The 23,020-nt window shown below is 34.3% G+C and overlaps 2 protein-coding genes across 2 annotated transcripts; one reads left to right on the top strand and one right to left on the bottom strand.

The window, feature by feature from the left end:
* Positions 1 to 7,278: 7,278 nt before the first annotated feature.
* LOC141586021 (protein FAR1-RELATED SEQUENCE 8-like) lies at positions 7,279 to 8,546 on the bottom strand. Its single transcript, XM_074407119.1, has 2 exons — positions 8,271 to 8,546; positions 7,279 to 8,037 (listed from the first exon to the last, which is right to left on the bottom strand). Exons 1-2 carry the CDS (start codon positions 8,544 to 8,546, stop codon positions 7,279 to 7,281), a joined length of 1,035 nt encoding a protein of 344 aa, XP_074263220.1.
* Positions 8,547 to 17,110: 8,564 nt separating this feature from the next.
* LOC141610971 (lupeol synthase-like) lies at positions 17,111 to 21,996 on the top strand. The gene is made up of 17 exons (XM_074429317.1): positions 17,111 to 17,395; positions 17,496 to 17,693; positions 17,773 to 17,862; positions 18,060 to 18,257; positions 18,330 to 18,414; positions 18,506 to 18,672; positions 18,758 to 19,060; positions 19,253 to 19,372; positions 19,475 to 19,597; positions 19,707 to 19,805; positions 19,937 to 19,993; positions 20,102 to 20,148; positions 20,273 to 20,416; positions 20,670 to 20,847; positions 21,065 to 21,145; positions 21,260 to 21,343; positions 21,653 to 21,996. The coding sequence occupies exons 1-17, from the start codon at positions 17,195 to 17,197 to the stop codon at positions 21,761 to 21,763; spliced, it is 2,286 nt and encodes a 761-aa protein (XP_074285418.1). The 5' UTR covers positions 17,111 to 17,194; the 3' UTR covers positions 21,764 to 21,996.
* Positions 21,997 to 23,020: the final 1,024 nt, after the last annotated feature.

Here is a 23,020-nt window from a genome sequence, read left to right as displayed (position 1 = left end):
TCATTAATAATGTCACTATTTATGCCATTTTTCTTCAAAAATTCATAAATCATGCTAAAAGACTTCTTTATAGCCAATTATTTTACACACATCTTGTAAAATTGCATGTGACAACATATAAATTTTCTATGACCAGATTCGAAATTTAACTCTTATTAACCTATTTTTCTCTTAAATCCATATTTAATAATGAAAAATTCATTTTTCGAGCATAACAAGTGCAAAAATTATGAAAAATTACAGGTTATCTCAAAATAATATATGTGACAACATATCCAAAAACCAAGTGAAAATTCAAAGTATAGCTAATTTTCGACCAAAAATGACATTTTTACTCATAAAATCACATTTAAATGTCATTATTATTAAATATGAACAATAAAAATCCGAAAAATTAACCAAAATATCCTAAAACACTTTAGGACCAGAAATATTAACATGCATGTAATTATTTCGTGATATATCATAATAACACAAATTTTACAAGTTTTATTTTGTTATTCATATAACTTGGAAAAACTTTTAACCAATTTGCATGCAAACAACCGTGGCTCTTGATACCGATTGAAGGAAATGTAGATCTATATACATATTTAACATACTCATATATGTCTAATTAAATTGTCATAAAATTGAAACGGATTTTATGCATGCAAACAACAATATAAATGGAGGAGAAATCATGTCCTTACATTGTATATTTCGGCTATTAGGGCACAAGAGAGATCACCTTTCTCTTCTTGTTCTTGAGCTTTTCCAATGGAAGAACAAAGATCTAAGTGTAAGATCTCTCCCTATGCTTTATACCCAAGGCTTTCACTTAATCTAATTAATATTATGAATACTAGTGTAATATTAATCTTATGAAAATTGAACCAAAATAGTTGGTATTTTAGCTCCTAAAACCGGGTAGAGGAGGGGAGATTTTTGAGTAAATAATCTCTCTAATTTATCATAAAAGTAGAGAGGAAAATTATCTTTCTCACACTAGAAAAATAATCAAGTGAATGAATGAATAAATTAGAGAAGAAAAACTCCCTAAATGCTCTTGGTAAAACCGGTGGGGGGAGGGATTGGTTAGCCTATGCATGGGCATGATTCTCTAACCAAGAGAATAGGTATGCAAGGCTAGGTGTAGGGTGTCATCATATTGTTTCCACTTAAATTATTAAACATAATTTAATCACCATAATCCCTCCATATTTCGGTCCACTTAAGATAATATGGATTCCATATTATTTTTGTCAATTGTCAATATGTCACATGTCACATGTAACATAAATAGTTATGTATTTTTAACATATTAAAAATCAACGTATTAATAAAAATACGTCATATACAAAAATCGACTTAGTAATTTCATAATTACTTGTGCCAAAATATTTCACCGATTTATAAATCACAACTGATTGTATTTATAACAATTCATTCAATTTAATTGTTACATTAAACAATTATTTCATCCGAGTAATGATACAATTCAATTACTCAGACCGTATCTTATTTAATCACATTTCAATATGATACGTAAATTTTACTTCCAAAATCGTCCGTCAATTTTCAAGTAATTTAATTAACTCGTAACATTATACGATCAATTAAATAATCAATTAAGTGTATTGCCCTTTAGGTATGACCTAGGGGGTCAACTGATCACCACCGTCACACGACAGTAATGTCAAACTCTAGTCAGCCAATCATTACCGATATATGTTGACCAGTTGACAGTAACAATATTACTTCCCAATTGTATTCTTAAAATGAGATTTAATAATGATATTTAAATCATGTGATCGCACTATTGTTGAGGACACATTTCCCAACAGGACTGCCCCAGGCTTAGTCTCTGGTGGATAATGTGACTGGTGATTGGACTGCCCCAGACTTAGTCTCTGGTGGATAACGTGTGTGATTAATTGGAAGGCCCCAGGCTTAGTCTCTGGTGGATAACGTGTGTGAGTATTTGGACTGCCCCAGGCTTAGTCTCTGGTGGATAACGTGGATAGTTGATGTCGAGATGTGACCTGTGAACATTTGAGATTAGAATATTGATAGTTGTGGAAGATTGGTTGTTTTCATGTATTTTATCCTACTCAACCAATGGTTGACGTGTTTGCTTCTGTGACAAAATAAAATTGATGCCTGCTTTAATTGATGGCATCCTGTGGTGAACCATTTAATATTTCCGGTTAAATGGGGAGCAGATTTAAATAGCAGGTTTTGAGTTAGCTGGATATGGGGAGCTTGGGCATGTGAGCTTTCGGACCTGCAGGAGTCTAGATCACAAATGTAGTTATATCACTTATTTAATTTCCGCTGCGAGTTGTAAATATTTTATATTAAGTTTTAGTTGATTAAATTTGTAATAAACATGTAATCGTTAAAGTTTTAATTTAAAGTACTTGGGTTTGTTGTACTTTGTTATTCACTACCTCGGGAAACCGAGATGGTAATGATCCTATTTATTTGGAAATGTCTAGCTAAAGGCTCCCGAATAAATGGGGGTGTTACAAAGTGGTATCAGAGCAAAACGATCCTCAGGCCTAACCAATGAATAATAATGAACTTAGGTTGTGTCTAAATAAAATGAACCCCGGGTAGAAACTGTTAGGAGCCCCTCTTAGTGCGGTTAAGAAGGATCCCTTAATTCGTACCATGGCCCTCTCAGTTTTGAACCGGGAACCCTGAGAGAATACTTGAGAGTGTGGGGATATTTAAAATGAAAAACCGTTTTTTTGCCTTAAGAGTTTTGGTTGCCTTGTTGGAATATTGTTTCATTGATGAATGCGGTTACGGGGTCGTAACCTTGCCTTTAGGGAGAGGGGATAAGATATTGTTTAAGCATTGATATATACATGTGATTATGAGATAATTATGTTAGCATGTATGTGGGAGGTGTGAGTATGATTAATATGTGAAGTCTTAAAGGAATTGCGTGAAATTGTGAAGAATGTGATTTTGGTTGATTTCGCAAAATTTTACCCTTAATTGTTTTGGCTGTCATTTACTGCTTGTTTAAGATCCTTGTATAATATTTTTATGTGTGATACCCTTGTGAGTTAGCTTTCATATGCCACTGGTTTTATGTTCAAATAATATACGGTTTAGGAGAAATAAATATTTTAGTGGACAGTGGTCAGAATATTCCTGTACAGTGATGTTTTCGCGCCATGTTTTTGTAAAAATTGCCATTTAAAAACTACCTGTCGATTTAGTGTAATTCAAATTAAATTGTTTAAACTATTCATATATGTTTCTAAATTGATAAGCCACGTTGTAAGGTAAATTTTTGACAATTAATAGTGATTTTTACAAGTTGACCTAAGTTTCTGACAAGTTGCTGTGAAATTTCTGTTTCGATGAAGTAGTCTGAAAAATGCATTATAAATTGATCTTATGAGTTTTTGACTTGATTCTTCTTCTCATGGTTTACTAATTCTCTGTATTTTCTAAAAAGTATAAGCTCTCGAGGAATAATTAAGTTATTATTTATTTATGATTTTTGGATATTGTAACATGTATTTCCTTATCCTTGAAAATGTAATTGTGCTAAAATTTCTAAAGAATTGTTTCTTGGTTATCTCATCTTGGCATTTTGATGTTATGATCTATGTGAAGTAGAATAAACTGTCTAGTGATATGCGGAATGTATTGCCCCTAAGCCTATATATATGCTTACCATAATTGTATTCATGTTTAAGTTGGATGTTGTTAGTGATAATTAAGATGAACTAAGAAAAGATTAATTAAATAATTATGCGTATCTTTTGTTATAGATTATTATTAATTTGGCAACGTATTCGCCAGTAGTTAAGCAATAAGTTGGAATAAAGATTAATTCGAATATCTTATATGATGTGATTTGCTAGTAATTAAAATTTTGTTATTTATTCAATCATTAACTCATGTTGGAAGCGATAAGTGTTATATATTACAATATGTGTTTCATGGTTTTATGGCATTATAACAATGAGTTGATTGTTCCTATTTTTTTTTAGTATTCCAAACTTCGAGGACGAAGTTTATTTTTAGGGGGAAGGAATGTGATACTACAAATGTTTTGAATTATTTTTGAGGCATCTTTGGATAAGTATGATATAATTTGATAATGACTAAGTAAATTAATTATGTTGCAATGATCATAAGTTGGAATGAAGATTCAGTTATGTGGAGTTTATAAATGTTGTTGTGGTAATTGTGGGCGACCTTCGGGACGAAGTTCATTTTAAGGAGGGAAGACTGTAATACCCCGTATTTTAATAATAAGTTATGAGAATAGTTTATGTAATTTAATAATTAATTAAAGGCATTTCTAATAATGAATTAAATAATAAATTAAGTAAAGCAAGTCAGGAATTGGGCTTAGCCAGTAATCGAGTATTAGACCACGTGCCATTAAGTAGTGGACCGCAATTTAATAAATGGGGTAGGAGTGTGACCGGGATTTATATCGGGAATTTATAATATAATATGGAAATAATAAATATATAAAGATAATAATTATATTGATACTAATAATAAGTTAAGGCGATAATAAATTAGTAAAGATAAAATAAGGGAATCCTACTTATGGTAATAGTAATATATGTAATAATAATAATAATAATAATAATAATATAATAATAATAATAATAATAATAATAATAATTGGTAATTCTTAATAATAATTAGAAAAGGCAATAGTTTCCTAATTGGTCTCATATACTCCCTAAACCTAGTCTATAAATACTTAATAAATCTGAAAAGTAATTCATAAAAGAAGAGGAGACACGTAGAAGGAATTAAGACGGAATCTACATAGCTAATTAACTCGAGGTAAGACCGTCTCATGTATACTCTTTACTATGCTATAACTCGTAAACTAGACCACCGTAGGACAAGCCGTGACCATCGTTGTGACCATGGACCACCAGGGAGTGACTATGACCTTTTCGTTGACCGTTATTGACCACCGTGGTGGTGGTTAGGGCCGGATTTTCGAAGCTAGACGGGGAGGGTTATGCGGGTTTAAAACAGGGGACTTCGACCCATATTCGACCCTTATTTGGACTCAACTTAATCTGGGCATGGTGGTTTTATGACCTGGGGGTTGGGTCGTCCATGGGGGAGGTGTCGTGGTGGATCTAGGTGGCGGTTCGTGTGGTGTTTGGCTGGAAACACGCAAAACAGGGGAGAGTTGCTTGTGTTGTTCTTTTCCGGTGTTGAGTTGGTGATGGGGTGTTGTTAAATGGGTCGGGTTTGGCGCTGGTGGTTAGTAGCGTGTCAGGGTAGTGATGGGTAGCTTTCTTGGTGGCCGAAGGTAGCGTAGGGTGGTTGATAAGAGGGATGGTTATCACGGTTTTGTGGGGTTTGCGGGTTGTGTGTGTTGAGTCGTAGGTTGTGGTGGTAGGGTTTAGGAGTAGGTTTTCTGGTGGTGATGGGTACGGTGGAGGTCGGTGGTAGTCTGTAGTGGTGGTGGTGGTCATGTATAGTGGTTAAATCGTGAGTTTGTATAGGTTGCGCCGGGTTCGGGTTCGGGTTTGTATATTGTTGTATCGTGAGTTAGGGCGTGAATGGATAACCACATGTGGTGGCTTGGAGTGGAGTTTGGACCGTGGATGGACTGCCGGCAGTGGAGACTCTCGGTGTTTGCGGTGGCAGGCCATGGTGGTTGTCGGGAAAAGGGTTGTCACATGGTTGAAGGGAGATCTCACGTGTTGATGATCGGGATTTAGAGGAAGGTGATGGTGTAGTAATACACGTGAGTGCTTCAATTATTTTATTGTTGTTGTTGGTTATTGTGAGACGGATTCACACGGGTTTTAATGGGTAATCGGGTTTTGACTTATTGAAACGGGTTCTAATAATTATATTATACGAGATTATAATTAACGTAATTAATTAATTAATTAATAATTAATGGAATTATTTGGATAAAGTATATAAGTAGTAATTACTATTATTTGTATTAGGTGACGGTTTTGTTGAGGAACTTTAATTGTTGATTGGATTGCATAATTGGAATGCGTAATCGGAGTATTCGCTTGCCAGGTAGGATAATCTACTCAACTATATTTGGTTTGCGTGTTTAATACGTGAATGTATTGAAAGGATGATTGTTGTACGATTGCTTATTTAATTAAGCTAATTGAGTGAGTAACTTTGTTAATTGATTGGAGTTGTGTATATTTTATACGATTATATTGTGGAATGGTTTATGAGAATTGGATTGCCCCAGGCTTAGTCTCCGTGGATAATGTGATGGTGATTGGGCCCCAGGCTTAGTCTCTCCGTGGATAACGTGTGTGATTAATTGGAAGGCCCCAGGCTTAGTCTCTGGTGGATAACGTGTGTGAGTATTTGGACTGCCCCAGGCTTAGTCTCTGGTGGATAACGTGGATAGTTGATGTCGAGATGTGACCTGTGAACATTTGAGATTAGAATATTGATAGTTGTGGAAGATTGGTTGTTTTCATGTATTTTATCCTACTCAACCAATGGTTGACGTGTTTGCTTCTGTGACAAAATAAAATTGATGCCTGCTTTAATTGATGGCATCCTGTGGTGAACCATTTAATATTTCCGGTTAAATGGGGAGCGATTTAAATAAGCAGGTTTTGAGTTAGCTGGATATGGGGAGCTTGGGCATGTGAGCTTTCGGACCTGCAGGAGTCTAGATCACAAATGTAGTTATATCACTTATTTAATTTCCGCTGCGAGTTGTAAATATTTTATATTAAGTTTTAGTTGATTAAATTTGTAATAAACATGTAATCGTTAAAGTTTTAATTTAAAGTACTTGGGTTTGTTGTACTTTGTTATTCACTACCTCGGGAAACCGAGATGGTAACAGTCCTATTTATTTGGAAATGTCTAGCTAAAGGCTCCCGAATAAATGGGGGTGTTACACTTTTGATGTGGCTCTAAACCTCTTGATGAAACCCAAACTATTTGGAAGAGTTTCGACGTTGGTGCTTATACAACCATATACCTCTGTTTTCACCTCTCCGAATTTACTGTTTGTGTAGACCTTACTAAAGATATCCTCGAATAATATCATGGGATCCCATTTAAGTGGGCTCTTAATGTCTTTGGCGTTATTGACTTTCTCGTCCTCCACCTTTTTCTCTATGGCATCCTCGTACTGCTTCATGAATTGCATCAGGCCGGTTTCTATGCTCATGTACGTTTTAATAAATCTGTTTGTTTGTTCACTCCTCTGAGTAGAAGACATATCCGCACAGAAAGTGTCTTTCCAAAAAACAGGCATCCACCACTGTCTCATATCCCATGCACCCCTCAACCATTTGTTGCGTCGCAAGTTGTATATTTCCATGAATCGTCCCACATATCTTGCAGTTCCTCCTCGGTGATACTCTCGTGCACAAGCGTACGCAAATCTCTGTCAATCTGAGGAAATTGTGGGTGGTCTTTTAGATTCTTATCCGCGTTTTGAAGAATATGCCAAAGGCATAATCTATGTTTAGTCTCCGGGAACACTTTCTTGATTGCCCCTTCCATTGCTTTACATTGATCAGTTAGTAAGACGGTCGGAGCTCTCCCCATACATTCCATCCACTTCTCAAACACCCACTCGAATGACTCTGTGTCTTCGTATGAAATTAAAGCCGCTGCATATAATATTGTACTTCCATGATGATTAACTCCAACGAATGGACAGAAAGGCATCTGGTACCTGTTGCGTAGGAATGTACTATCGAACGACGATGGGTCACCAAAAGCCTTGTACATGGCACGACATTGTGCATCAGACCAGAAAATGTTCAACAGCTTATTATCCGCGTCCCTTTCAACAGCGTAGTAAAAATCTGGATTCTGCTCTTTTAAGCCCTCAAAATAATTTAAGACCTCTTTAGCGTCACCACGAAACCTACTTTTGCGACGTTCGCTGTTGATGAAGTTTCTCGCGTCCTGCCCATTGAAATGTAGATTATGAATCCCTCCAACCTCCCTAACTAATGTGTTGAAGTTCCGGGTAATTGGTATGCCGGCTCGCTGTTCAACACCAACCTGGCCTTGAAATATTCGCTTATGTGCCTATAATTGACTACATGCCGGCTAACCTCAGGATTCAAATCGTGATTATGTACCAAATCACAAGTACAGATTACAAATTTCCCAGTGTCGTGATTTAATTTCCCAAATACATACATTTTACATGGTGTTATACACGAGCTTTTCTTCGTCGTATTGCCCTCTGAACACATAAGCCTAATCTTGTTCATCATGTGGAATCGTGGTTCTTTATCCCCAACTCCGTTTCGACGTACCCCCTGCTCCTTGAAGGGAGCCAAAAGTTGGCTACTACGAACATGAAGTTCAAACCCCGTCTTATAAGCGTAAGTGTAATAGAAAGCGGCAAACTGTTCACCTGATTCAAATTCCGCACCAATCGTAGGCTCAATAGCTGGTTGATTGTCTTCATTACCTTCGAACATGTCTTTGCATGCCGTAACAATTCGATGGTTTGTGTCATTCTCGTCAATGACTTCGTTTTCTCCCTCCTCCTCGATATACAAAACATTTAAATCAAAACTATTCGACATTTTTAAATGATGAAGGTTGTTTTGAGAAGATGAAGGTGATGGAGTTGATGAACTTAGAGTTTCTTTGTGTTGAACTACTTTTGATTTGTGGAAGTTGAAAGGTTAATCTCAATTTACTTTTAATTATTTTTATTTTTTCTCATATTTTATTTTTAATTATTTTTAATTTTAAAAATAAAACCTACTATTTAGAGTGGAAGTTGGAAGGTTTTCTCCCTAATTTTCTTTTAATTATTTTTAATTTGTTACTCATATTTTATTTTTAATTATTTATAATTTTAAAAATAAAACCTAATATTTACGGTGGAAGTTGGAAGGTTTTCTCCCTCATTTTCTTTTAATTAATTTGATGAAAAATTCCCGCCTAATTCTCCCGCCAACCTAATCCTACCATTATCCACACTCCCTATAAATCCCTATGATTTAGTCATATAGTACTTTTTTTTTTCAACTACAAAATCTTTCAAATATTAAGATTATGGGTGTCTTGCCGTCACCATATTGCGATCCCTCATTTGTAACAACCCTAGAAAGCTATGATAAGTTGCTCAGTAGAGATCCGAATTTCTTAATTGGGGAGGAGTTCATGGAAAGGGTGATGATCAATCGTCAGAAATTTATTGATCTTGCAGGCGCTAGGTTGGGTTTTTTACCTGGTTGTGACACTTACCCAGTCGTTCCTAGGCCAAGAAGGCCTCTTACAAGGAAAATGATATCTAAATTGTCTACTGGTCGTATCCAACTTACTTCAGAAGCAGCAATTGTCGTACTTGACATTCAAGCTATTCTTGATTATTATGAGATTGATGATCGCGACGTAGAAGGTGAATGGAGGAACTATTGGGAGATGGAGAGGGATTATATCATTAGAACTGGCGTAATTCCAAGTCACCTATGGTGCTTTCTTGTGTAAAATGTGTAATTGAATCAAATAATATTCAAGAATTGTTATGATTACTAGCGTTTGTTTTAGTTAATTTAAATTCAATTTATCGTATTTGAACAATTTAGATTAAATATATCTTACGTACATGTAACGGGATAATTTAGATGAAATATAATTTACGTAAGATAAAAAAATCGATAATTTCTATTTACATAAAATAAAAAAATCGATAATTTCTATTTACATAAAATAAAAAAATCGATAATTTCTATTTACATAAAATAAAAAAATCGATTAAAGAATTTTAAAGGACACACTTTCATTGTATTGGAATATTGAAGGACAAAATGTCATTTCCTAAACATATTTATTTAAAAACAACTCCCAACTCCTTCAACAAAATTTTTTAATTTTAATTTATTAATTAAAATAAAATCCGTGGCAGTTGAAAGGACACATGTTGTTTCATTATCTCATCTATAAATACACTTTCACTAAATGCAAACCCTAGTTTCTCAACCAACAATTTCCCATTCATTTCTGTTTTCCTCTTCTCCTTTTCTTAAAACCCTAAGCTCTACAACCCTAAATCTTTAAACACCAAACTTCTTCTTTCATATAATGGATAAGAACACTCGCTTAACATTGATACACATGGAGAGGAACAAATACTATATCCGCCGCTTAGACGATTTAGAGACGAAGATCAACGACTACCTTGATAAGATTCGGGAGATGGGTATTAGTCATGACGTCTTGTCGGAGATGGAGCAGATGAGGTTGCATGCAGATTATGAATCTGCTATACAAGACCTCCAAAAAATAAAGGAGAATAGGATCATTCTCATGGAAGAGAATGACTCCCTTGAAAAAGTTATTGCTAATTTTTTTTCAAATTAATTTAGTATGTATGTATATATGTTTGGATGTTGTACCCAAATCCACAATTTTTCCTGCTATTTGGGTATTCATCTCGGTTTGTTAGTTTTTTAATTTGTATAATATTTAAATTATATAAAATGTGGACTTCTAGTATTTTCCATTTATGTACTTTATTCAATTCTATCTCTTTTACTTGTTTATTTGAACCGTTAAAATTGATTTGACAAAACACAACACAAAAAGAATAATGAAATGAACAATTGGGAGATTTGACATAATACCAACCATAAAGAGTAATAAAAAATGAACAATTCAAATTTGATTTGACTAAACACAACTTGAAATGACTATTGTTGTTGCGTGTGTAAGAAAATCCGACGGCATGCATAAAGTCTCAATTCTGAGAAACGATTTGACTTCCAAATCAAATCAAGTCACAAGTTTTAATAAAAAAAAAAAAAGGATTTTAAAACCCTAACTACTACCTTTTCCCAATATAAAAGGCAAAACACATTCATCTCAAAATTATCTTTTAGAAGACAAACCCTAATCTTTTTTTATCCATACTCCTCCATTATCAATCAAGGTATTTGTTCTTTTATCTTCAATTATTGTTTGAGTTTTTTGTTTTTTGTCACAATTGATTTTATTGAATAAATCCCAAACCCAAATCGATTTTTTTAACTATCTATTTAACTGATTGTGCGGTTGTTGCTTCTTAATTTAATTTAATTGTTTCAGATGGATAGACAGTTTGTTGCTTTCTTATTTCAATACACAATGGATCGCAGAAACGTTCTCACTCGGCTGCGAGAGATTGACATTCAGTTGGAAACCCTACTCACCAGAGCGTCTCATGTACGAGACTTGGCCATAACAAGAGGGATGCAGGACGTACAAGCAAATATGGATAATATGATAAGCATATTAAGGGCAAATCGCGAACCAGCGCTAATAGAAATTAGGAAAATTGAAAGGGAGATTGTTCAACTTGAATCTCTTGGATTTTAATTAATTTTAGTTAATATTTCGTATTTTGTAAGGTTTGTATTATATTTTATAAATCTATGAAGATCCTTTTTCTTTACCCACATGCAAGTCTCTTCAGTTGCAAAATTAACAATGAAATTTATACAAAAAAAAAAAACTTTAAAATCTTAATATTATCCTCTAATTCTTCCCTAAGTTTGCAACATTTTTCATATGTACCCAACACGGATTTGACGAAATCACCCGCTTCCTTCTCCATTTCCTTCATGCCTTTTGCATAACAATCGCTGCGAATTTTAATCGCCCCGACCACCATCTTCATCACTCTGAACTCCTGTTCATGGAGCATGGCAACCTGTTCTTCTAAACCAGTCAAAGATTCAATAGCAATATTGTGAAGGCCTTCCATTTGAAATTTATGAGATTTTAGAGAGAATATAAAGAGAGATAAAGTGAATAAGTAAGAAAAGGTTAGGTAGAAATGGATACTTCTTTTAACTCACCCGTATTTATAACAAGGATGGTGACCTTTGGTTCATGAATTAAATTAAATTAAATTAAATTTAGTGGTTCATGAATAAATTCAATTAAACTATTAAATTAAATAATACGCCTCAGTTGGAAACCCTAATCACCAGAGCGTCTCATGTACGAGACGGATTGTATAGTTTGTATTATATTTTATAAAACTATGAAGATCCTTTTTCATTACCCACATGCATGTCTCTTCAGTTGCAAAATTAACAATCAAATTTATACTAAAAAAAAAAATAGTAGAGAATTAAACGACAAAATGTAACAACGAAAATAGATTATTATTAAGATAAACTTAAAAAAAAGTACAATATTAAGCCTAATCCTTATTAAGTAAGGATCGTAAAATCTTAATATCATCTTCAAATTCTTCCCTAAGTTTGCAACATTTTTCATAAGTACCCAACACGGATTTGATGAAACCATCCGCTTCCTTCTCCATTTCCTTTATGCCATTTGCATAACAATCGTTGCGAATTTTAATCGCCCCGACCACCATCTTCATCGCCCTCAACTCCTGTTCACGGAGACAGGAAACTTGTTCTTCCAAAAAACTCATAGATCCAATCATAAGATCGTTAAGGCCTGCAATTTCGACTGCCATTTCAAAAATCTGAGTTTTTAGAGAGAAAATAAAGAGAGATAAAGTGAATGAGTAAGAAAAGGTTAGGGAGAAAGGTGATTCTTCTTTTAACTCCCCGGTCGTATTTATAACAAGGATGGTGACCTTTGGTGAACCATAACATGAATAAATTAAATTAAATTAAACTAAATAAAATTAAATTAATAAAATGTGGTGGTTCATTAATAAATGCAATTAAAATTAAAGAAACACATCGGAATACTACAAGACAAAATTTTCTAAGATTATAATTACAATATTAAGGAAAATAAAGATTACAATATTAAGGAAAACTAAATTAATAAAAACTAAAACTAAAACTAAATTAAAGGTTACAATATTAAGGAAAAATAATAAAACTAATTTCTAAGATAAAGAAGGCAAAATAGCCTCTAAGGCCCCGATCTCCCTCTCCAAGTCCTTCCTGGGTATGTCCTTTGATAGTCACTTAAGAAGGATTGTATGAGGGCCTCGAGTGATTTGTCGAAATATTTGACACCTCTTTCATGCCAACGGTTGCGGCGTTCCATAAGGAATTTCATCCTCGAAACATGCTCCAACTCCGTCACACGGAGCTCATCCACCAAAGCTTGTTTACCTCTGATTGATCTATTAACAACATCAACGGTCGCGTTTTCCATCTTGACGTATACAAAAATAAGGATTAAATTAAAATTAAGAATATTAAAGGTATTATTGAGAGAAAGAGAGAGAGAAGTTGAACAAATAGAGAAAGAGATGAAAATAAGTATTATTGAGAGAAGTTAGAGAGAGACTCTGATTATGTTTTAGTTGATATGATAACAAAAAAAAAATGCTTATAAAGGTTGTAATATTTACCAATCCGTGGCTTTATTTGTGATTGGTCACTTATAGGATCAACGGCCACGATTTAATGTGGAATATCATCAAATATTTTAATGACAACTGAACGACCACGATTAACTATTAAGTACCATCACTTTTTAAGTTGTTTTAACACTAGATTGTCCTTTTCCCGCCAAAATATTCGTACAATCCTATTGATCATACGTTGCAACGATTAGTCGATAGCAACGTAAGATCTCATCTTAAGTCTTAGAAACTTGTTAAAATTAGTCCTACACTGTTGATCGGAATAATTAACTAATTATAGCAACATACGATTGATAACAACTTAACTTAGGTCTTAAATTTATGTCTTACGTCCCGAGACATAGGTATCTACACCCGTATTGATCGTACATTGCTATGATTAGTCAATAGCAACGTACGATCTATAACATTTTAAACATATGCATCTAAACCCGTATTGATCGTACATTGATATAATTAGTCAATAGCAATGTACGATGTATAACATCTTAAACCACAAGACATAGGTATCTAAACTCGTATTGATTGTATATTGCTATGATTAGTCAATAGCAACGTTCGATCGATAACATCTTAAACCATAATACATAGGACCATAATACATTGGTATCTAAACTCGTATTGATCGTATATTGCTATGATTACTCAATAGCAATGCACGATCGATAACATCTTAAACCATAAGACATAGGTATCTTAATCAAGTCTTGCGTTCTAATCATATATAAACTCATATTGATCAAACGTTAAGTCTTAACCTTAGGTCTTAAATTTACGTCTTAACCTTACGTATTACACATATGATCGTACATATGGCTAAAAACCCTAAAACCACAAATAAACCCTATAAACCCTATAAACCCAAAACTCCTAAAAAACTAGAAACCCTAAACCCCAAATAAACCCTAAACCCCAAATAAACCCTAAAATTTTATTTTAACCAAACCATGATGGACTAAAATTTGGATGATCATCAACGCGACAGGCTGTGTAGAACATTTGTATTATATTTCTATTTTAATATTTTCACTTAATAAACAAAATAAATTAAGTAACAGTAAAACCATTCATTTCTTAACTATTGTTTTTTAAACACAACAAAAATAAAAACTTATATTTTAATATCAATTTAACTGTTGTTTTTTATTTCATAACAAATAAAAACTTATATTTTAATATCAATTTAACGATTGTTTTAATATTTTAATATTTTAAAACTTGTTTTTTATATTCATTTATTATATTAATATGTTACTTTATTAATGTAAATGTATATTTATATTATGTTGTCAATAATAAAATTTATATTTTAATATTTTAACTTAATAAAACTAACATTTAAAAATATGTTTCAGCATTAATATGTTACTTTAGTCTACGAATTACATAAAATATTTACTTTCAATTATTTAAAAACATGTAAATAAATTAAAATATATATTATTTACTATTATTTTTAATAATATAATTGGTCATTAATAATTTTAATCTACTTGCCTTTTCGAATTCTGTAAAATAAATTAAGATGCATAGGGAAGACAAACGTTAATAATTCAATTTTATGGAGAATAGTAAGAGTTACACTATTTTTTTTTAATTCCATTTTATCGAGTATGATAACAGTCGCCCTTTTTGGTTTATATTTTTTAATTTTAATTTATAAGGACAATTAAATTAAAAGAAAGGTAATATGAAAAGAAAATTACTTTCATTAATATTAAAAACGATGTACAAAGGGAAAAAAAAAACAACAAACAGAATTTAAAAACTAAACCTAATGACTACAACCAATACAAGAATCAAATCTAAGTTTCTTAGAATTGAGCCTTCTTGGACGAGTCCTCCCGAACCTCTTCTTGGACATCTTTGAAGGGAGGATGTCGGGGGTTTTTGTGCATGGCGAGTTCCCCATAGCTTTACCGGAGTTCTTCGGCTTAGGAGGGGTTGCTATAACCTCAATCACCTCCACTACTTCGCCCTCCTCTACCTCCTCCACCCTAACAATGGAGGAATCAACTTTAGGGGTAGCTAACATCTCTATCCCATCGTCAATTTTCTTCCAATACATTTTGTCGAGTTCAAATTTACCCCAATTAAGCATATTAAATTCCTCCTCAAATAAATCGACAAGGAAAGTATTTCCATGGTAACCCGGACTAGCTCTCGTTAAAGCATTTTGGACATTTGTAGGACCAACTTGCTTGATTATTTTTCTTTTGAACAACCTCGTGCAAACAATGTCTCTTGCATGGGCTTTCCACTCTTCCGACATTTTTGTTATTTCACTTTAGGATAGTTAAATTAATTTAGTAGGGAAGATGAACTTTGGATTAATTAAAAATTGGAGGGAATGACTATATTTATAATACAATATTTCCCTCCAAAAAAAACAATCAATGCATGGTTTACCGCCAAATGCAAGTTAGGTGGGGAAAACCCTAACGACCTTTCATCTTCTTAATCATTACAAAATAAAAATAACAACTTATATATTATCAGCAAACAATTCGTGTAGCACAGTTGGTAAGATACATAATTTTCTAACCAGACGTCCAAGGTTCGAACCTTGTTGCGGTATGTTTTTTATTAACAAGTTTTTTCTGTGTACTTTTTGTAAAAAAAAGTATTTAAATAAAAATAGTTGTACCATAAATAATTATGTCAAACAAATTTTTATTATTAACATTTTTTTAAGAATTTTTTATTAAATAATTATGTCCAATAGTTTTTTTTAAAGAAAATTAAAAAATAAATTTTTAAAATTTTTTAAATTTTTTTTTATTTTGAAATTAAACAAAAAAAATTTAATGTAAAAACAGTGCCTTATAAAATGCAAAAACAATTTATCAATAATAATAATAAAAAAATAAAACCTTGAAATACAGAATGCAAATATATTCAATAATAAATTAAAACGAAAAATACATATAAAAAATAATCAGCGAAAATAATTATACAAAATATATTGTATAAAGATAACGTATTAATATCGTATATGCAAAACGTACAAATATAACGTATTAATTAATGTATCCGCTTCAGTATAAATATACGGTATACAAATGCATACATAAATATTGAAATACACAAAAAATATTAATAATAAATAACAGTTAAATATAAATTAGGAGAGAAGTTTTTTTTAATTAATAAAATATATGGCAAAACCGAGGACATTAATGAGGGAGGGTAATTAATGAAGGAATCAAGGGATTAATTAGATTAAATCAGATTCTTTGAGTTGGACAAATGGCGCGTTATTATTGGTGGTGTATGAGAGCCTTCATACACCTGGTGTAACTCTACCCTTTTCGTCTCCGTTCAGTCATTTATTCACTTTTGGTTTTGACACAAAAATTAAAGAAAGAGTGGTGAATCAATTATTGAATGATAAGTGGATCAAATTGAGTGTGGATGATGAAGTTACCCCATCAAAAACATTTCTAAAATAGAAAAGTAAACCGCTGGTGGGAACGGGGAGGATATTATAGTCTCTTTTGATTAAAATCTCGTATCTCACGTCATTTTGTAATGCAAACCAAGATTTGACTACAAATTACGATTACGATATGATTTGATGCATGTCAATTGTAAAAAGCTACCAAGTCAAGATTGTTGACGTCAAAATAAATACTCCGTATATTTGAGTGTTGTGCAGTCCGTGGTATAAAATGTAAAATGGGTATTAGTTAGAGGAGCAGAATATAAAACTTGTACCCCAAGTTACTACTATTTCATACACCATTCTTTTGTTGCTCTCCCTAATATAAGCTTATCAAACTCCACAAACAATTCACGTGATTGTGTGTGTAATTATATAATAAGTCCATATTAATACCATCATAATTCATACTCCGTATTAATTAACAAGTAATAAGTATGTGGAAGTTGAAGATAGCCAAAGGCGACGAAGACCCATGGCTGGTTAGTGTAAACCATCATATTGGTAGACAACACTGGGAGTTTGACCCTGTGGGCGGTACCTCAGAGGAACGAGCTGAGGTTGAACGCGTACAAGAGGAATTTCATGCAAATCGTTTTACAATTAAGCAGAGTTCTGATCACCTCGCTAGAATGCAGGTATAATATGTTAAATTATGTTCATTTTATTTTTTTGATTTGAAGGCGGGATGGATGATGGACTTAGAGTACTCGTAATGAAATGGTGGTGTTATTGTAGCTGAGAAAAGAGAGGTCAAGTAGTAGTATTGGTGGTATCCCTGGAGCTATAAAAGTAAAGGGCAACGAGGAAATTATAAGCAAAGAAAGTTTAAGTACAACATTGAAGAGATCCATTATCTACTATTCCAGTATTCAGGCTCATGATGGACATTGGCCTGCTGATTCTGCTGGCCCCCTTTTCTTCCTTCCTCCCCTTGTAAGTTTACCTCCTAAGTAGTGTATACTAGTATGTACTCCATCTCCATGGATTAATGTATCCATTTTGAAAAATTCAGGTGATAGCCCTATACATCACTGGAGATCTCTCTACTATCTTATCTCATCAGCATCAAAAAGAAATCAAACGCTATATTTACAATCATCAGGTATTACAGCAAATTTACAATCATTCACATTTGACACGTCATAATGCTTTAAACACCTCTTCTTCATCACCCTCTCATTAACCTAACTTCTTATTAATACATAAACAAAATGCAAGATAAGAGAAAATGACAAGTAAGATGAAAATGGTATGTATGTATGTATTATTATTATTATTATTATTATGTAATGTATGTAGAATGAGGATGGAGGATGGGGATTTCACATTGAAGGACACAGCACCATGTTTGGATCAGCACTTAACTACATTGCACTACGATTGCTCGGAGAAGGACCTAACTCTGGTGATAATGATGCCATGCCTCGAGGCCGCGACTGGATACTTGACCATGGTGGTCTCACTTTTACCCCTTCTTGGGGTAAATTTTGGCTCACGGTACGCAATTCTGTTTTTCTATATAATGCATGTTGACACCGTTTCATATTAATTAATATATTGGATATATAGATTCTTGGAGTGTATGAATGGGATGGATGCAATCCCATGCCACCAGAGTTTTGGTTGCTTCCCAACATTTTACCGCTACATCCAGGTACTTGATATTGAGACCGGCCTTAAGGTTTTGGTTAGATGGTTAATTTGAATGAGATTATTATTGGACTAAATAATAATATTGGATGCAGGAAAAATGTTATGCTATTGTAGGTTGGTTTATATGCCAATGTCATATCTGTATGGCAAAAGGTTTGTTGGATCAATCACTGCACTAGTTAAGACACTGAGGAGGGAGCTTTACACTCAACCTTATGATCAAGTAGACTGGAACAAGGCCAGAAATTCATGTGCCAAGGTACATGTCTGTCCATCGCGCTCCTCCATAAAATGAAATGAACATATATATATAAGTATAGCTAACTAATCACAATTACATGCAGGAGGATTTATACTACCCACATCCATTGATGCAAGACATGTTGTGGGGATTCCTTCACCATTTTGCGGAGCCATTACTAAACCGTTGGCCCTTGACCAAGTTGAGAAACAAGGCATTGAAAATCGCCATGGAGCATGTACACTATGAGGACATTAATAGCAGATACCTCTGCATTGGTTGTGTCGAAAAGGTTCTTTGTTTGATTGCTTGTTGGGTCGAACATCCTAATTCTGTAGCTTATAACAAACATCTTGCTAGAATTCCTGATTATCTCTGGCTTGCTGAAGACGGAATGAAGATGCAGGTACATTTTTCTTAATTTCGAAAACCTTAATCCTCACCTGATAGCAGCATTACCTGGTCATGAAATTTCATCTACAAGTGAATCGATAATTGCTACTTCAATTTAGTGAATTTGTATGCTTTTTCCCATCATACTCGAAAGACAAAGAATCGAGTGTTTGGATACGCTAATTTTTAAAAATGTTGGTAACAGAGTTTTGGCTCCCAAATGTGGGACCAAGCCTTAGCTATCCAAGCAATATTTGCAAGTGATCTCACTAAAGAGTATGCACCAACACTCAGAAAAGCACATGATTTTGTCAAGGCATCACAGGTATATTTTTTTGCATTTATACTGAAAAGAATTTGCCAAAGGCGAAATCCTGCCAGTCTCTGATTTAAGTGTGGCCTGGGATGCCCTTTATGATGACATCAGGTCAGGGAAAACCCTTCAGGAAACTTTGAAAAGATGTATAGACATATTTCTAAAGGTGGCTGGACCTTCTCAACACAAGATCATGGTTGGCAGGTTTCTGACTGTACCGGGGAAGGGCTCAAGGTACTTCACAATTTACTCATTTACTCATTTATCCAGACCACTCCAAGTTTATATTGTGGAGTACGGTTTTTACTTCTACATGTTATTAATATAAACAATTCGCCTACAGGCTGCACTTCAACTATCTCAAATGCCCTCGGAACTGGTGGGAGACGAAATTGAAGCAGACCGACTATATGACGCAGTTAACCTCATTCTTTCCCTACAGGTAAACTTTTAGTTCTACCCACCCTTGTGAATTAATTGCAAATATTTGCAACCAGTAATCACATTGTTAATCTCATTTTTTAACTCAAAATTACTCATCACTGAATTCATTCCTTATGTTGTTTATTTCAGAGCGAGAATGGCGGTTTTCCAGCTTGGGAGCCCCAGAGAGCATTCCGCTGGCTAGAGGTAAATAGATTAAACCTTCAATGTCGTTACTGCTATTTTAGTACCAGAGTACATAATATTAGTTGAGCTTAAAACTAATTTTTTGGCAATAAATTTCATGATTCTCAGAAACTTAATCCCACAGAGTTCTTTGAAGATACTTTGATTGAAAGAGAGTAAGTTCCATCTATCATCAATTTCCAAATCATTTACGACTATCAGTACAATGAATTCATATAGATAGATAGATAGATGGAGTAGTTACAGCTTTTACTAATAGAATACATGAAAATGTTTCAGATATGTTGAATGCACATCCTCAGCAATCCAAAGCCTAGAACTTTTCAAGAAACTTCATCCTAAACACAGGCGAAATGAAGTTGAACTCTGCATTTCCCAAGGACTAAGCTACATCGAAGAGGCGCAGAATCCTGATGGTTCCTGGTGAGTATTCCTCTAGGACTTCCATGCCGGGAAATATGTTAAAAACAAGTCACACTATATGTGGGTTTTGGCCAAACATAGGCTGGTCCAACATGGATATTTTTCGCCAACTGACAAGTGGGTTGACGGGTTAGGGATAAGTTGGCAGGCCGACCATTGCTTATTTAATAGCAAGGTGAAATGTGTCATCCTGCCTATAAAACATCTTTAGTGACAGTGAAATTGGTTCTTCTGCATTGATTTTTGGACACAGGCATGGTTGCTGGGCTATCGGTTTTACTTATGGAACATGGTTTGCTGTTGAGGCGCTTGCAGCGTGCGGGAGGAGCTACCAGAATAGTAAGGTGTTGCGTAAGGCTTGTGATTTCTTGCTTTCAAAGCAATTGCCTGACGGAGGATGGGGTGAGAGTTACCTCTCTTGTTCAAATAAGGTACTTATTCCACTTTTACAGTTCAACTTCAATCCTCTACTTTCTTGCATTCACTAGAGAATTATAAAACGTTGTAAGACTTTGGTCACACCGCAGTGCAACTGTTTTTGTAAAGATTTTACTGTTACCATGATCGTATTTTGAGATTAATAACATGCTTCTGATCTTAGAAGTTAGAAGCAATGTTGTTAGTGACAGATTTGGGTGTGTGGAACAGGTTTACACAAATTTAGAAGGAGACAGATCAAATTTGGTGCAGACATCATGGGCAATATTGTCTCTTATCAAAGCTGGACAGGTTAGTTGATCCTGCACTATAACTTTAAGAGATGTGCTTTATGCAATTCATTTTTGAAGTAATCCTCAAAGGCTCAAACTATTATTATTATTATTATTATTTCTGATACAATAGGGGAATGTGGATCCGTTCCCCATTGAACGGGGGGCGAGACTGTTGATCAATTCACAACTGGAAGATGGTGACTTTCCACAACAGGTGATTGCTTCTCTACTTGTACATAAAACTCATCTTCTTCCAGTTTCTTTACTTCAAAACCTTCTTGTTGTTCCAATGCTGTCTATGACAGAGCAAGGCATCACACTCGCTTATGTTGAAAACACATTACAGACCATTTAGGAAATCACCTTGTCGACCAACTGGTAACTGCTGCTATGACAAGTATAAGAAACGTCAACAGTTTTAACGAGTTATTATACTCTTATCTCCTAGACTCTTACAATGCTAAAATGTAGAAATTTTAGACTGTAACATAATGCTAAAATGTAGTTGCTTTAATTCATACAGGAAATAAGTGGTGCATTCATGAAGAACTGCACACTAAGTTATGGGAACTATCGCAACATTTTCCCGATATGGGCTCTGGGTGAGTTTCGTCGGCTCAAGGCAGGAACATGAGGCACACACTGACTTAATGTTATCGTTAGCAACTCTGAGATGGTCTGCTACTCTATCAAACTTGATATGTATACCATTGTTATTGTTAGTAGTGTTTCCTTGTTGCTGTTGTATAGTGTGTATGCAGTATGTAAGATAATACATACAACTCGTCCCTTGCTTGTTGTACTCCGTGAAGATATTTTACGACTTTGAATATTATGATTGCAAACAGTCGTGCATTTTTGCATCACATCTACAGATGTAGTAGAAATGATACAAATTCGACAACATTGGCCTAGACGCTAAAAGACTTGTGGAGTTTTAATTACAACCCATAGTTCTTCCTAAACAAACATGAATCTAGTTTTATGTTTCCGAAATTGAAGACTTGCAGTTGGGTCAAATCGATAACAAACATGAAACACCATCTGAATGTAAAATTCCAGACACATTCCATGTGTTAAAAATCTAAGGTTGCAAACAAGCAAGTATATGAGGTACCTGGAACATAAGCATGAACGGTGAGGCTACAATCATATATAGTTTATGACAAGGCAAAGCTGTGTGTGATCTCCTCTTGAGAATGCAAGTCAATCATTCAGCAACTCATCCTCTAACAATGATAGGTATTACACTCGAATAGTAACCCAAAGTTAAAGTTACACAACGTAGTCCTGTATAGGACATATGTTAATTTTATAAACCCATTTCGAGCCAATTGCCTTTTTATTTGGAGGAAGATCTTCGAGTGTCCAAGTCTGGTTGCGCTCAAGGGCTTCGACCTCGAGTTTCATAGCGTCGCGCCACTGTGATACCTGCATTGCTTCACGAAAGGTGCTAGGCTCGTGGTTGCTAGTCACGGCCGCTAGAAAACTGTTAAGAGAATAGAAGGGAAAGCGATGATCTTATTGATTTGTGAATATCGGCTTATATAGTTACAATGTATATATGAACGCAATCGCTAAAATATCGCTAAGATAACAACCGAATATAAAATCTTTGACTTATGGAATATCGTATATCGAATAATATACGATATTCCTCATACCCCCTCAAGCTGGAGCATGGAGATCAAGAATGCCCAGCTTGCGAAGAAGAGACTGAAAATGAGGAGCTCCCAACGCTTTGGTGAAGATATCGGCCAATTGAGCCGTTGTCGAGACATGGGACACAGCTATTAAGCCACCGAGAATAGCATCGCGGACAAAGTGACAGTCGATTTCTATATGCTTGGTCCGTTCATGAAAGACGGGATTGTGAGCTAAATCAATAGCG

Source organism: Silene latifolia, chromosome 1 (assembly GCF_048544455.1).
Source record: "Silene latifolia isolate original U9 population chromosome 1, ASM4854445v1, whole genome shotgun sequence".
In the NCBI taxonomy this organism is placed as follows: Eukaryota; Viridiplantae; Streptophyta; class Magnoliopsida; order Caryophyllales; family Caryophyllaceae; genus Silene; species Silene latifolia.
The sequence above is the reverse complement of the archived record's forward strand: the minus strand, read 5'-3'. Positions and strand labels throughout refer to the sequence as shown.

What these genes read in the sequence shown, in the direction of transcription:
- LOC141610971 (XM_074429317.1), top strand. Translation starts at nt 17,195, where the DNA reads ATGTGGAAGTTGAAGATAGCCAAAGGCGACGAAGACCCATGGCTGGTT. An exon ending in TTTTCTTCCTTCCTCCCCTT is followed by an intron (nt 17,694 to 17,772) that starts GTAAGTTTACCT and finishes TGAAAAATTCAG; the next exon opens with GTGATAGCCCTATACATCAC. An exon ending in ACCTCTCTTGTTCAAATAAG is followed by an intron (nt 20,848 to 21,064) that starts GTACTTATTCCA and finishes TGTGTGGAACAG; the next exon opens with GTTTACACAAATTTAGAAGG.
- LOC141586021 (XM_074407119.1), bottom strand. Translation starts at nt 8,546, where the DNA reads ATGTCGAATAGTTTTGATTTAAATGTTTTGTATATCGAGGAGGAGGGA. An exon ending in CTCCCTTCAAGGAGCAGGGG is followed by an intron (nt 8,038 to 8,270) that starts GTACGTCGAAAC and finishes AGTCAATTATAG; the next exon opens with GCACATAAGCGAATATTTCA.